This window comes from Cryptomeria japonica, chromosome 8, assembly GCF_030272615.1.
Source record: "Cryptomeria japonica chromosome 8, Sugi_1.0, whole genome shotgun sequence".
NCBI lineage: Eukaryota > Viridiplantae > Streptophyta > Pinopsida > Cupressales > Cupressaceae > Cryptomeria > Cryptomeria japonica.
The window spans coordinates 86590732-86604040 of record NC_081412.1 but is presented as its reverse complement, the minus strand read 5'-3'; the positions used below and the strand labels follow the sequence as shown (position 1 = coordinate 86604040).

At 33.6% G+C, this 13309-nt stretch overlaps 1 protein-coding gene across 4 annotated transcripts; it reads left to right on the top strand.

The window, feature by feature from the left end:
• The first annotated feature begins 1739 nt into the window (after window positions 1–1739).
• On the top strand, window positions 1740–12939 carry LOC131038439 (serine/arginine-rich splicing factor SC35). Of its 4 annotated transcripts, none has more exons than XR_009358723.1 (9): window positions 1740–1949; window positions 2053–2131; window positions 3294–3377; window positions 7783–7845; window positions 9502–9576; window positions 9919–10134; window positions 10239–10407; window positions 10524–10796; window positions 10904–12939. XR_009358723.1 is itself a non-coding variant. In XM_059209934.1 (8 exons), the coding sequence occupies exons 1-8, from the start codon at window positions 1874–1876 to the stop codon at window positions 10527–10529; spliced, it is 768 nt and encodes a 255-aa protein (XP_059065917.1). In that variant the 5' UTR covers window positions 1740–1873; the 3' UTR covers window positions 10530–11034. The 4 variants fall into 4 exon arrangements, 2 of the variants coding, with proteins under 2 accessions (XP_059065917.1, XP_059065916.1); XR_009358722.1 differs by having other exon boundaries at window positions 9499–9576; XM_059209934.1 differs by having other exon boundaries at window positions 10524–11034.
• Window positions 12940–13309: the final 370 nt, after the last annotated feature.

Here is a 13309-nt window from a genome sequence, read left to right as displayed (position 1 = left end):
CCTTTTGAGGTGTCCATTACAAATCTTTAAATATTGCGAACTTTGAAGAGATATCCAAGAAGGAATTAGAGGCACAATGTAGTATTTTTCTTCATGATTTTCATAGCTCGTCATATTATCAGACTAAGAAAAACATGTGCCATTCGTAGATTTTTTTAAGGACAATTCAAAAGGCATGCATCCGAGAGGCCCTATTCCCACTATAACAAATTTCCAATCCCAATCTCTATTAAAGTATAATTAAAAAAAGAGGCTAGCAACCATGATAATTGCTAACCATTACTCTTCGAGTACTAAAAAGTGGTCAGCTATAACAAAATAGGGTTATTTTTCATCTTATAAGATATGTTAACATCCTTGATTTTAAAACCCTTCAAGCTTTACTATGTTCATTCATTCAAGTAAAGATGATTGAGAAATCTTACAATAAGTAAAACGCCTAGCTAAGATATAAGCTTCTCTGGTATGTAAGGAGTCATCATGGGTGAGACAGGTAAAAAATAGTTAATGAGATAATTATTTGAGCTTGTTGTCATGGTAAATATAGATTTATCAAGGAACTTGATAGCACCATCCTCGTTAACATATTGATGAGTTTCACAATAGCTCTCAAAATGTTGATGATTTGTTAGTTTGATGATCATTTCTTGTCAAGGAAATAAAAGTTACAAAGCATACAAAACTTGCTTATTAGATGGGAAATGAATTATTATTAGCAAAATCTTAGGTGATTCACATAAATGGGAGAGGATCTTAATGATGGCACAATCTAAACAACATAAGTAGTATCATTAACAACACAACCATGGTCTTTGGAATTTGGTTGAGATATTTCATGATGGGAAGCACAAATATGACCTTCAACATACAATCATAACTATAAACATCATCAAAAGTTTTTAAGCGCTTGTAGACCATAATGAAATTGCTATTGTTGTTGATGTAGGGAGCGTGAACACAAATAGTTAAAAAGGCAAAAACAAGAATAATGTCGCTTTTCTATCACACATTTCTTTAGCAATCTCTACCATTTTTAGCTCAAAAGATTTATGTTTTTACATTAAAACACCTCAAGAGTACAACTCAAAATATGATATTCACAGTCAGGGTTACTTAGTTCATGCGATTTTAAACTTGACAGATATTAAACCTAGGAGTTGCCACTTTCATTTGCTTGCATAAGCATATGAACATGCGAATGACTTGCAATTTAAGCTTATGTGATAAAAATGTACATGGATTTGTTGAACCTTTCTACCATTGAAGAATGCCTTTTGGTGTAATATGTTGTCCACATGACCCAATGTAACTACCTTAAGAGATGCGTGCCACATGTTGGAATCCCCATCCACCTAAAGAAATTATAATATCATATCATCACACACAACACAAATATTTTTTATATTAAACACATCAAATTTACATAACATAAATTTTTACATTTTCTATTAATATATATCTCATTTAAAAGTTTTTTTTTTAATTTTAATTTTAATTTTTAACATTTTCTATTACTATAAAAACTACTCATATTTAAAACATTTATACCAACCATTTTTATACTGTACAAAAAAAATCATATTATACATCATAATTAATTTTTTTGTAAAGACCACCTCTTCCTCTTTAAACATCAATTTCATAAACTATAAGTAACAATTTTAATTTTTGAAAAATCAAAAGACTATCCAAAACCAAGGGCCTCCAAAGCATTATCCAAAACCAAGGGCCTACATCCGAAACCCTAGAAATTAGGTCCTTTATAAAATGTAATATTAGCTTTTCAAGTGGTCTCAATTCCGTTCTGTACAAACATTTTTTCGTTTCGCAGAAATAATTTTGTCACAGTTTCAGAGCTCTCAGGAACCTAAAAATGTCTCACTTCGGGAGATCGGGGCCTCCAGATATCAGAGACACGTATTCGCTTCTGGTTCTTAACATAACATTTCGTATGTACAACATTTATTTCCTTTTTCCTGGGTTATAATTTATTTTAGTCTCAGGTCGGGATATGCTTTTTCCTGATTTGTTTGAATGTTTTTTTATTATCAGGCACTAGCGCAGATGATCTATTTCCCCTCTTTGATCGATATGGGAAGGTTGTGGATATATTTATTCCGAGAGACAGGAGGTAATGAATTAAATCTAACCCTTGTTAATGAATTTTACATGTTTTGTGGCTTTCCCTCCTCGGTGTGTATGAAGGTGCCTTTGTCTTTTTGCAATCATGAATGGAATTTTTGAAGATTATTTTGTTTTTCTATTGTTGTTAGGTTTCCTGAAGCTTCTTGTTATAGTTGGTTGATGTGATTGTTTGGGATTCTTTAGCAGTCAGGGTTACTTAGTTTATGCGAATTTTAGGGTTTCTGTCCCCAGTAGGTTTCATGTGGACCTGGATTATGACCATTACGGTTTCTGTTGACATCTGGGTGTAGACGAATATTTTCATTTCCTTGCCCTTTAGGTTTTGAGTTCATTAGGCTGTATTTGTAGGTGTAGGAGTTTCCTGAATATTTGAGATTTTGTGGCCGCTCGTTTGTCTATTACCTTAGGGTTTTCTGTACTGAACAGGGCATCTGAGGCCTCTGGGTATCTCAAGCCATTTTTCTTTTCAGTCAGGGTAGTTCTTGTAGGCCGTGTTTGGCCAGTCGGTTAGTTCTTTACTTAATTTTAAATAAATGGTCGTCTACGAGGAATATTTCCATATTCTTCGATTTTCATTAGGTAAAAGATAGTGCTAGGCTTTTACTTAGAGATTAGATGAATAACCTATTTTCAGAATGGTTAGGTTTATCTAATGTTTAACACTTGATGTGGCTGTTAGTGCCTGTGTGAACATTTGGGTTTTGTTGGTCGTTTGTTTGCCACACAAATACATTTTGGTCACTAAATATATAGTGCTATATTTTTACATTGAAATTAGTCTATATTTCACATGCATATTTTTAGATGATGACATTCAACTAAATGCTATACACTTCATGAAGCTTTTAGGGTTTTTGAGGCCATTAGTAGAAGAAATTCACCAATTTATAGAATTCTTAGTTAAATAAGTTATTGAAAGTTATGTTCGTCATTTTTCTTAGACTAAACTGTAATTTATATGTTACTTATTTTCAAATTTTAATATTGTAACATTCAGCTAATGTTCTGAACTTCATGTAGATGTCACAGTTTATATGACTGCTAGGATTTCTTTGTTGGTCATGTTTTGTGATGGTCTTTGTGTTTCCTGTAGGCAGTTCACAGTAGATCTAATCAATTAACTATCTTGGAATGTTGTTGGTTTACAGAACTGGTGAGTCCCGGGGATTCGCATTTGTTCGGTACAAATATGCAGATGAGGCACAGAAGGCAGTTGAACGTCTTGATGGTAGGTTATCTCTGTGATTGATACTTGCATTTTCTGGAGCTTCATTTATAGTTATTACAAATTTTGAGTGCTCAGATTGAGGAGCGCGTGGGCAATCTTTATTTAATTTATACTTATATTTATTGTAGTTGTATGAGTACGTTTAATGCTCAGATTGAGGTGTGCATTTCAACATTCTTGGCACCAGGGTCAAGTCTTTCTTAAGTAAACACATGCTCTCTGGTGATTTGTGGTAACCATGGCCTTTGGGATGAGCGTTATATACCTTGTGTTCTCTATTATATTATATATAATGAAAATTGTTTATTTTTCCCTGTTTAGGAAATAGTGGTGGAGATAATAGGTTGCTGTTAGCATAGTTTGGGGTACTTTGTTACAATTTTAACACTAACTTGTTAACATTCCTGCGGTAATAAACTTTAATGATCAGAACATGGATCATTGTTATACTAGTGGGTTACCATTCAACCACAACCATGTAGATAATAGTAATAAATATAATTACTATGTAAATTAGATAGTGCTGATGATGAAAAACAAGATGATAATGGTGATGCTATAATTGTATTTGAAACACTTAATGTGGTAGATCTGTTTTAGGTTTGGATAGAAAATAATTTGGAAGGGTGGTTGATGTATGATAAAATGGTTCTTAGTTTTTATGTGTTCCAAAATGAATAACATTAATAAAATACATTATTAAGTTATTAATAAAGTTGTCAATTTGGTTACATGAATGAGTATGGATTTGGGGTCTAGCTATGGGGGTGTGACAATTTGTTTTTCTCTGGGTACAAGTATTTTTTGTATATATAATAAATAATATTGAATAATATGTAATAAATATTATAACCTTTTTTTAAATTGGTAATTGTTTACAAATATTTTGCTCATACAAGAATAAACATGAGACCAATTCGAGCTCTTGTGAGCACAACCTATTAGCTCCTTCAAGCAACTACACCAAAAACCACTTTATGGAAGGTCAAGAGTCACAACTTAGGAATCCAATTATTTAGAAACCTCCTCCACATTAGAAGCCAACTATGGAAGACCAAGAGTCATAACTTAGAATTCCATAGAAGATGTCTCGTTGTGATTTGAACTTGTGTCTTCGCATTGAGAACTCAAGGTTTTAAACAAACAACCTCAACCCCCGAACAATATATATTATAACTTATATACCATGTTATCGGTTTGCCTTTAGGAAGCCTAAGATCTTGGCTTCGTTTGAACCAGGGACTTGGTTTAGGTCTGGTCCTTTATGGGTTCAAACAAGATTTTGCTAGAAGACTTTGGGTTTAGCTTGGACGAACCTATTCAATCCTGTGAAGGATTTTGCCCCCTCATTCGCCTAATTGGGGAATTTGCAAATTTTTTAATTATTTTGACCTTTTTTTAATTCCAAAAAGTGCCATTCGGCTTCCTAACCCTAAAATGGGACATACCAAATATCCAAATTTGTGACTACTTACACAGACAAAGCGGTTACAAAGAAGTGGGGAAGTGGGATGCTCAAGTATATCGACTTTAATGCTTCCATTAACCACTTTGTTGCACTTGATGTTCATGATGACCATAAGCCGCACTGTGAGAATGAGTGCTAGTGCCAGTGCTAGTGGCACTATTTGTGGGTCATCTAATTTTCCACAACATAGACGATGATAATATTTTTGATGACCCATATGACATTTGATCAATGATGGCTGATTGTTGATAATTAAAAATTATTGTTTTTAACTTTAATAAGACATTCGAGTTTGACTTATATTTGACTATTAATACGATGGTGTGTTTTGCTATGTTATTCGACTATTAGTATGGTGGTGCATTTTGAACTGAATTTTTGTTCCAAATATGTACATATTTATGGTTTTCATATGTTTTTGTATAGACAAACCCAAAATGAACCTAACTCCTAAATATTTTTGATCAAAATCGCAAACCAAACCATTGAACTCGAACTAGTAATTTAACTTACATATTATAATAATATAAGTTATAATTTTTAATTATATTTAAATAAATTTATAATAATTGAATATGATATTATTATACCATAAATTAGTATTACTAATATTATTATATTACACAAATTATTATGAATATATATAATGTATTACTTTATAAAAATAATGTGTATTATGTATAATAATATTATAATAACAATAATGTATATTTTACATAATTATCTTCATATTTTGAATGTACGCTAAGTTGATGAATTGACCAACCCAAATGATAGGGTATTATTGGCCAGTCGTTGAGTGGATAATCTCTCCTTCACTTTGGGATTGTCTAAACCCAAGAGGGTATTCCTAAGACAATATTAAATAAGATTTAGTCACAAATGAAGATTGATAATTTAAACAAATTGCAATGGCATCTAGGTGTATGCCTTCATTGCATGTTCTATCACTTGATCAAAGACTAACCTATAGTTGTAACCTAGTAAGCTAATAAAGACATTATTGGGAGGCCACAAGATTTGGGTGTGCAAGACATTATTCTCTAAAGGTAAAATCTTTCAAGGCTTGTTGGAAATGATTCCTTGTTAAATGTTGAACCATGAGATACATACAACTCTACTTCCTACTCCTACACTAGTGGTTAAAGATATTGTACATTTTAAGGTGCATGAAGGGTCAAGCACTTTTAGGATTGATGCCTTATATAGGATTACAAGGGTGTTGAAAACTAGAACAATAGCACATAGAAATGACAAGAGAACAAAACATTATAAATAGAACAATATCACATAGAAATAACAAAAGAGGAGATATTATTAATAGGAATGTATAATAATCCCTCTCCAAACTTCCATAAATCCTCATCCAATAAGAAAAAGACCATTATTAATAACAATTTGGAATGAATTAAAGTGTTGTGATACTTATTGAGTTCTTCTAACATTCATACGAGCAAATGTGGTTAGAGAAAAAACTTAAGCTAGGAGGAATCCATTACTCTTCTTTGTTGAGAAGGCTTCTTGAAATCTACAATTGGCCAATGGGACATCTAGCTGCAAACATTTGCTACAAACTAGCTACCTCTATGATTTGTAAAAACCGATTGCTTGGTAATTGGACATATAGGGATTGAAACCCTTGATCTTGCTTGGCATTATAGTTGTGTGAAATGGAGAAATGATTGACCTTTATTCAGAAAAATAAACTAGTATTATATAGAACTTCAATTTGGATTCCTCATTGATTTGGGAGTTGTGGAAGAATTTGGGAAAATTTATCGAAATGGTGAAATGGAGTTTTGCATTGAGGTAATTAGGTCAAGAACTTAGCCATTGCATTAATGATCGCGTGGGTCACTTTGTTCTTCCATTGCATGAAATTGCACCCTTAAGATGGTTATCTATTTTGGATGGGGAAATCCCTTTGGAGTAAATGTGGTGTTAAATTTGGTCATTAATGGCATTGTAGGTCGAGTAGTTCATAGGTAGGGATTGATAGTCTAGAAGGCAAGAGTTTTAGGGATCAAGAGTTGGGTATACCTCATAATCACTCCAGTTGTTAGGGATTGGGGATCAAGAGTATGGGATACTTCATGATCAAAGCAAAGAGGTAAAGATGTTTTCACTTCTCCAACTCCAAAAGCATACATAAAATAAAGTGTTGGAGTCAGGAATTGTGGATGCTAATGAATTTATCTTATAAAGTATGCAAACAAGCATAGGTTCGAGCATACAATCTCAAGGTAATACAATGAGAAGTGTTTGGGAATTGGAGTTGGGTAAATTCAACAACTCATGCCTCTTCAATAGTATTATTGCATCTCTGAATTCAATAAAACATATAGTACGAAATGTCGGATGTTGGGAAGGGAATACAAAGGAAAAGGTACTCGGGTAAAGGGATGGATAAAACTTTGGCTTCAAAAGGTCATAAAGGATCGGGGAGTTGGGGAATGGATGCAAGGTATTCTTGGATGGGAAAGTCTGATATCCGAATATGGACAAAGGAAAAGGTGGAGTCACGAGGAAGCTGGAAGGTGAAATAGTCATTTTGCTTTGAGTTTTGATATTGCACAGTCAAGGTTCGTTTTTATGGATGCAGATTTGACCTAAGTGTGGGATTGCCTTCACAGCCACAGATTTGACTTGAAGATGCTGAAAAGTCTTTGCTCACTCTGTAATACATATTTTCTGTACAAGTTGCTGATCTTCTAATGAATTCATTTTATTGGTCAAAGATACATTTATTTTTATTGATTCTTATGTATCAAACCCCGTCCTAAAAACTTGGAGAAACACTGGTACATTTCAACAATGCTTTGAGTTAACATCTTATAAGTTTGGGTTTAAGCTGCATGATTTACATAAAGGGATTGGTCAATGCACTTAAATATGCCAGACATTTTTATGATAACAATTAATGACTATTTCCTGCAGGTAGAAATGTTGATGGAAGAGATATTATGGTGCAGTTTGCAAAATATGGCCCAAATGCAGAAAAAATGTCAGTTGATGATCTTAAACTCTTCTTCTATGCATGTGTTTCTATATTTCTAGCTTATAATGTCAATTCACAAGTTTTACTTTAGTTCTGAAATTGGCTTGGAATAGCATTCACATGCCAACTTTTTAAACTTTTCACTGAGTTTCCACCGTTTATAGCCATGCACAGGCAATTATTAGAAATTATTTGCCCTCTGAGATCTGTTCCTGAAATCAATTATGATGATTTTGTTATGCATTGCACTTACAATATTTCTGGTTGTAGATATTGTTTTGTTAAGAGTAGAGTTCTTGTATATACTCTTTACAGTTTGGGATTTGGGAAGTAGAAATAATTTTTTCAGTTGTTTCACATTCAAAGTATCAACACTTAACCAGTTTGTAAAGCAAATTTTCTCTTTTCTGCAATACATCCAGGGAGATGAATATGTTAAAAGAAAAAGAAAAATCTAGGGTGAATTGAAGTTAGATTTCTTTGATAATTGTTTGTACATTTTACTGATATTTTATATGCTTGCTTTAAAGTGGGATTTAGGGGTTAGTTGAATGTAAAATTTAACCAGTATCAACACTTAACCAGTTTGTAAAACAAATTTTCTCTTTTCTGCAATACATCCAGGAAGATGAATATGTTAAAAGAAAAAGAAAAATGTAGGGTGAATTGAAGTTAGATTTCTTTGATAATTTTTTGTACATTTTAATGATATTTTATATGCCTACTTTAAAGTGGGATTTAGGGGTTAGTAGAATGTAAAATTTAATTACTTTTTGTGTCAACTGAAACAGATTCTTATAATCGCTTTTGGATATTAGATTTTTATTTTTCATTTCACTCTACCAAGAGGAAACATATTCAAAAGATAGATTTTGTAGTATTTTTTTACAATTTTGTGAGATTTTTTAAATCTTTGCTTAGAGGTGAGGGATTTAGTTGTAGTAATTACTCTTTTTTTGCTCCAAACAGTTTCTCATAAATATGATTATAGTTTACTTTTTTTTTTTTTCCATTTTCATATTCATTCTAGATGAAGAGGAAACACATTTTTATATTTTACTGTGTGGTGCAATTTTTTACTGAGCTATAGAAGAAGTGGAGAAAAAGAATAGAATCACTTATAGTATATAAATTTTTATCAGTATTATGGTTTATGCTTGACTGAAGTTGCTGGAGTTCAGCACAGGGAAATGAGTTTGTCCATTACTTGTCTTTTTATATGTTAAGTTTGAAAGATTTACCAATAACAGTATCTGAGGGACATTTTGTTGGTGTTTTGTTTTGTGCAAATTTGAGGCGAATGATTTGTGTTATTAGCAAATGCAGTTCTTTTATTGTAGCCTTTTAAATAAGTGAACAAAGAAATGATTCTTTTTACATTTACATGACTTGGTATATTCTCAATGAGAGTTTTTGGTCTTGAGTGCAGGAAAATATGTTTGTTTTTATGATAAATATTTAAGACCAAATTGGTATCTGATAAGCACTAATTGAGGGATGTCTCTTTGATATTTTTGCCTTATTTGATCAAGTTAAACACTTATTTCTTTTAGTCCTGAAATAAATAAAAATAAAGAACATAGTTTTATGCATGTGGTTTGTCACACAATGCTTGTCTTAAACTATTGATATTTGTAATTTATTTGTCCTTTTCTCAAGCAGTCATAGAGGAAGGATTACAACATCAAGCCCAAGGCCGAAGGGAAGGTCTAGAAGTAGGAGCCCTCCACGCTCTAGGTATGGACCACTTATGTTCTTGGTATCTTGCATCATCCAAATTTGATATTTATTAATTATTGTTTTTGGGTGTAGATGTAAGAATAAAACAAAATATGGAATTTATATAGAGTGATATAGTATAAAATGACTGAATGAAATTAGTCAGTAATAAGTATATATATGCAAAGTGATGGGGGTAGAGACATCATACCCTTTAATAAACTCTTTACTGGTTAATTTTTTTATGGTTGTAGAATGTAATTTCCAAAACTGGATGTTTGATGCTAAGTCAAGCATTTATTAGGGGAATAGAAAACATTTGTATTTGTAATTCTATTACTCACAAATATTTATCACTAGGTACCGTGATGACCGAGAGAGGGAATCTGGGCGGCGCACACGTACACGTGATAGGTATGAGCGGGATCAATATCGAGACAAGGACAAAGATTACCATCGTCGCAGTCGCAGCCGAAGTTCCAGTCCCATTCGTGGTAGAAGTGGGAGTACGAGCAGGCTAAATGATGAACCAAAGAGAAGATCAAGAAGCAGGTCAAGAAGCCATTCTCTGAGAAGGTATTACTTTTAGAAGTGTCTCCCAGTTGCCTTTAGTGATATAAGTATTGACCTCCATTGCTAGGAGTTCAATCTCTTAAATGACTAGAGTATCTTTTTTGTAGTGTGTCTCCTGCTCGTCGTAGTCCAACCCCACAGAGGAGCCTCTCACATCCTCGAAGCGCAGACCCAAAAAGCCCTCCAGCAAGGTCTCCTTCTGGTGCAAGCGTGTCGCCTAATGCACAGGGAATATCTCCATCTCCAAGTTCATCACCTCGGAATTTTGATGCTGATGTAAGCTTTCTTCTGGTAACATGGTCCATGGTTATTATCAACAACATTGTTTCTGAGAATGCATGCACAATATTGCCTATTGACTGAAATTTGTTTATGGAACCATTCATTTGCAGGATTAGGAATGCACGCTTGTGGGACTCTGTCTCCTTATTCATTCTACTATATGCAAATGGAGTCTCAAGTGAATGTCAGCTGTTTATGCATACCGGCCTCTTGATGTGCTGGATGGTTAATTTTGATTTAGTGGAATTTTTTCTCAAGCTTAAAATTTAGAGTAAATGAAGTTGTTGGTTTGTTACACTGGTATGGTGACAACTTGGTCGTGGCCAAAACCTTTGGCAGCCAAAGAAAATCCATGTGTAGGATGAGCAACTTATGAGTTTGGAGTAAGTCTCCACTTCTTTTTAATTTACAAATTGTTAATTACTAGAAATTAATATTTTTTAGTTTTAATATTATGACTTACCCTGGACAATGTCCTGGGCTTTGATAGTTGTGAGGTCGTGGAAACAATGGTTGTAGCTGTCGTGACCAAGATGGTGGCAGGGGCTGTGTTTACTGAATTGTAGCTGATGCTGTTGTTGCTCCTGAAAGTTAAAAAGTTGAGCTTCATTTAGCAGTTGATTTGATGCTGTTTAAAAAATTGGTGTCTAACTCTGCTGGGGTCGGGGTTCAAGAGGGAAGGGGTTTTGTGTGAACTACAGCTTTTTCGATGATGCTGTTGATGCTTGGGTAGTATTCAACTCAATTGATTATTTGGTATTGCATTTAACCATTCTGTGCTTTTCTGTTTGAGTAATTGTTTTTTTGATAAATCTCCCAGTGCATAGGAAGTACAGCTTAGGGACTAGTAGCTTGTGCTGGTTGGATGGTTAGTATTAACTAGAGGCTTTTAGAGATTGTTTGTTACACCAGCATTGTTTAACATTAGTGTTCACAAAAAGAACTCTCATATGTAGTATGGAAATCTTAGGACTCTAGAGGAAGTCTCCACTTTGATCTTAATTAGTAATGATTATCTTTATTAGTTTTAATGTTCTAATTCTAACTTACCCTGGACCTTGTCCTGAGATGTGATAGTTTGAGGTGTGGAAACAATGGTTGTAGCCGTGTGCCCGCCCCTGAAGCTGTTGCTGTTGTAGCTGTTAGAAGTTAGAAGTTGAACTTGAGTTTGGGGTTGACTTGATGGCATCAGGACATTTAAAAGTGCTTGTCCAACATTGGGGTGATCCAGTGTCAACGGTGTTTTATGTTGGCTTTGATGGTGCTGCTAATATTTGGGGTAGTATTATATTTGGCATTGCATTGGTTAATTTCCACTTGGTTTTTGAGGTGATTTATTGTGTGTACTTTTGATCTGTGTACTGTGTTTTATTTGGCATTGCATTTAGTATGTCTGTTCGAGGACACCTTTACAACAATGCATCATTTAGAGCAAAACAGAAAGGCATTTTTTAGTTTATTACTTATTACGTCGATTTTCTCTTTTCAAAATTCATACTGGAAATGCACTATAAATAGTTGTATTAGTGTTTGCTGTTATGATAATCAGTTTTTGTGGCATCTTCTGAACCATTGAAGTGCTGTTTTTAAGAATAGTCAGAGAAAAGTGTGCAAAACCTCTGTCAAATGTTATATTGGATCATCTTATGCTTTGCTCTTGAAATGAATCTCCTTGTGAAAAAATGTGCAAAACCTCTGTCGGCTGTTATATTGGATCATCTTATGCTTTGCTCTTGAATTGCATGTAGTGTTTGTATCTGCTTTGGAAGACAATTAGTTACAGTTGCATCATTTAAAGCAAAACAAGGTGTATATGTCTGATTAGCTTTTTGTCATTAAAGTTTGTGGAGTTATGGGGTGGAAAAAAGGCAAATGGTATAAGTACTAGCATTCTATTCATTTATATGGGGAGCTATCTTATAGTGGTCAGCTAGATTATTAAAGAAAATTCTAGCCAGGTAAAGTTTCTATTCTTTGTATTTTTGCAAAGAGCTTTGATGCATGGGATCAAGGCACAAACTAGTATTGAATGCTAGTCTCCACATTTGGTGGTGGTTTATTTTTTATTTTTTATTTTATTGCTTTACAATGCAAGAGCTAGCAGATTATACCGTACATTGTAAAAGACGATGAAGCAAATGACTATGATCAGGTTGCCAGGGTTATTATGGAGAATTTACACTACAGATAGTTGTAAGGCATGAACGGCACCTTGTTCGTTGTGGAGTGCTAAGCAAATCTTTCAGCACATGGCTCATAATTTTGTTGTCTTAGCAGGTTTTTGCTTTCCTTCAAATCTTTTAGCAGGGCATAAATTATTAGACTAAGTAATGGAGATAGTACATTTATCATTCTTAGTACCGAATTCCATGTCCAGGTGTCATCTTTTACTTGTAAGCGGCCAGGAGGACTGGCAATACTCTTTGCATTTCGGGTCAAAATTTCTTCCAAACATATTAAATGATCCATACCACTCTTGCTTTCAGTCTAAATCTATAAAAGATTTTTTTTCCTGGGGCCGAGCTACATTTGGACTTAAAAGTTAATGGGGTAGGAAACATGAGAAAATTTGCAGCATTTTGTGTTGGACACGTTTCTTGAATGTGCTTTTTCCTGCTAAAATCTTATGTAAGATTTCAATCTTGATAAATGCTGGAACTTTTTGCTTTTATGGGGTAGGAAATACGAGAAAACTTGTAGCATTTTGTGTTGAGCAGGTTTCTTGAATACAGGCTTTGTCCTGCCAAAATCTAATGTAAAATTTCAATCTTGATAAATGCAAGAACTTTTTTCTTGTTAAATCTATAACATAATATTTTGGCAGCCTTCATGTAATGTTTATTATATCTAACGAGATTACGAGTCACCCTGGTGATTTGATGAAAAGCTTTGATTA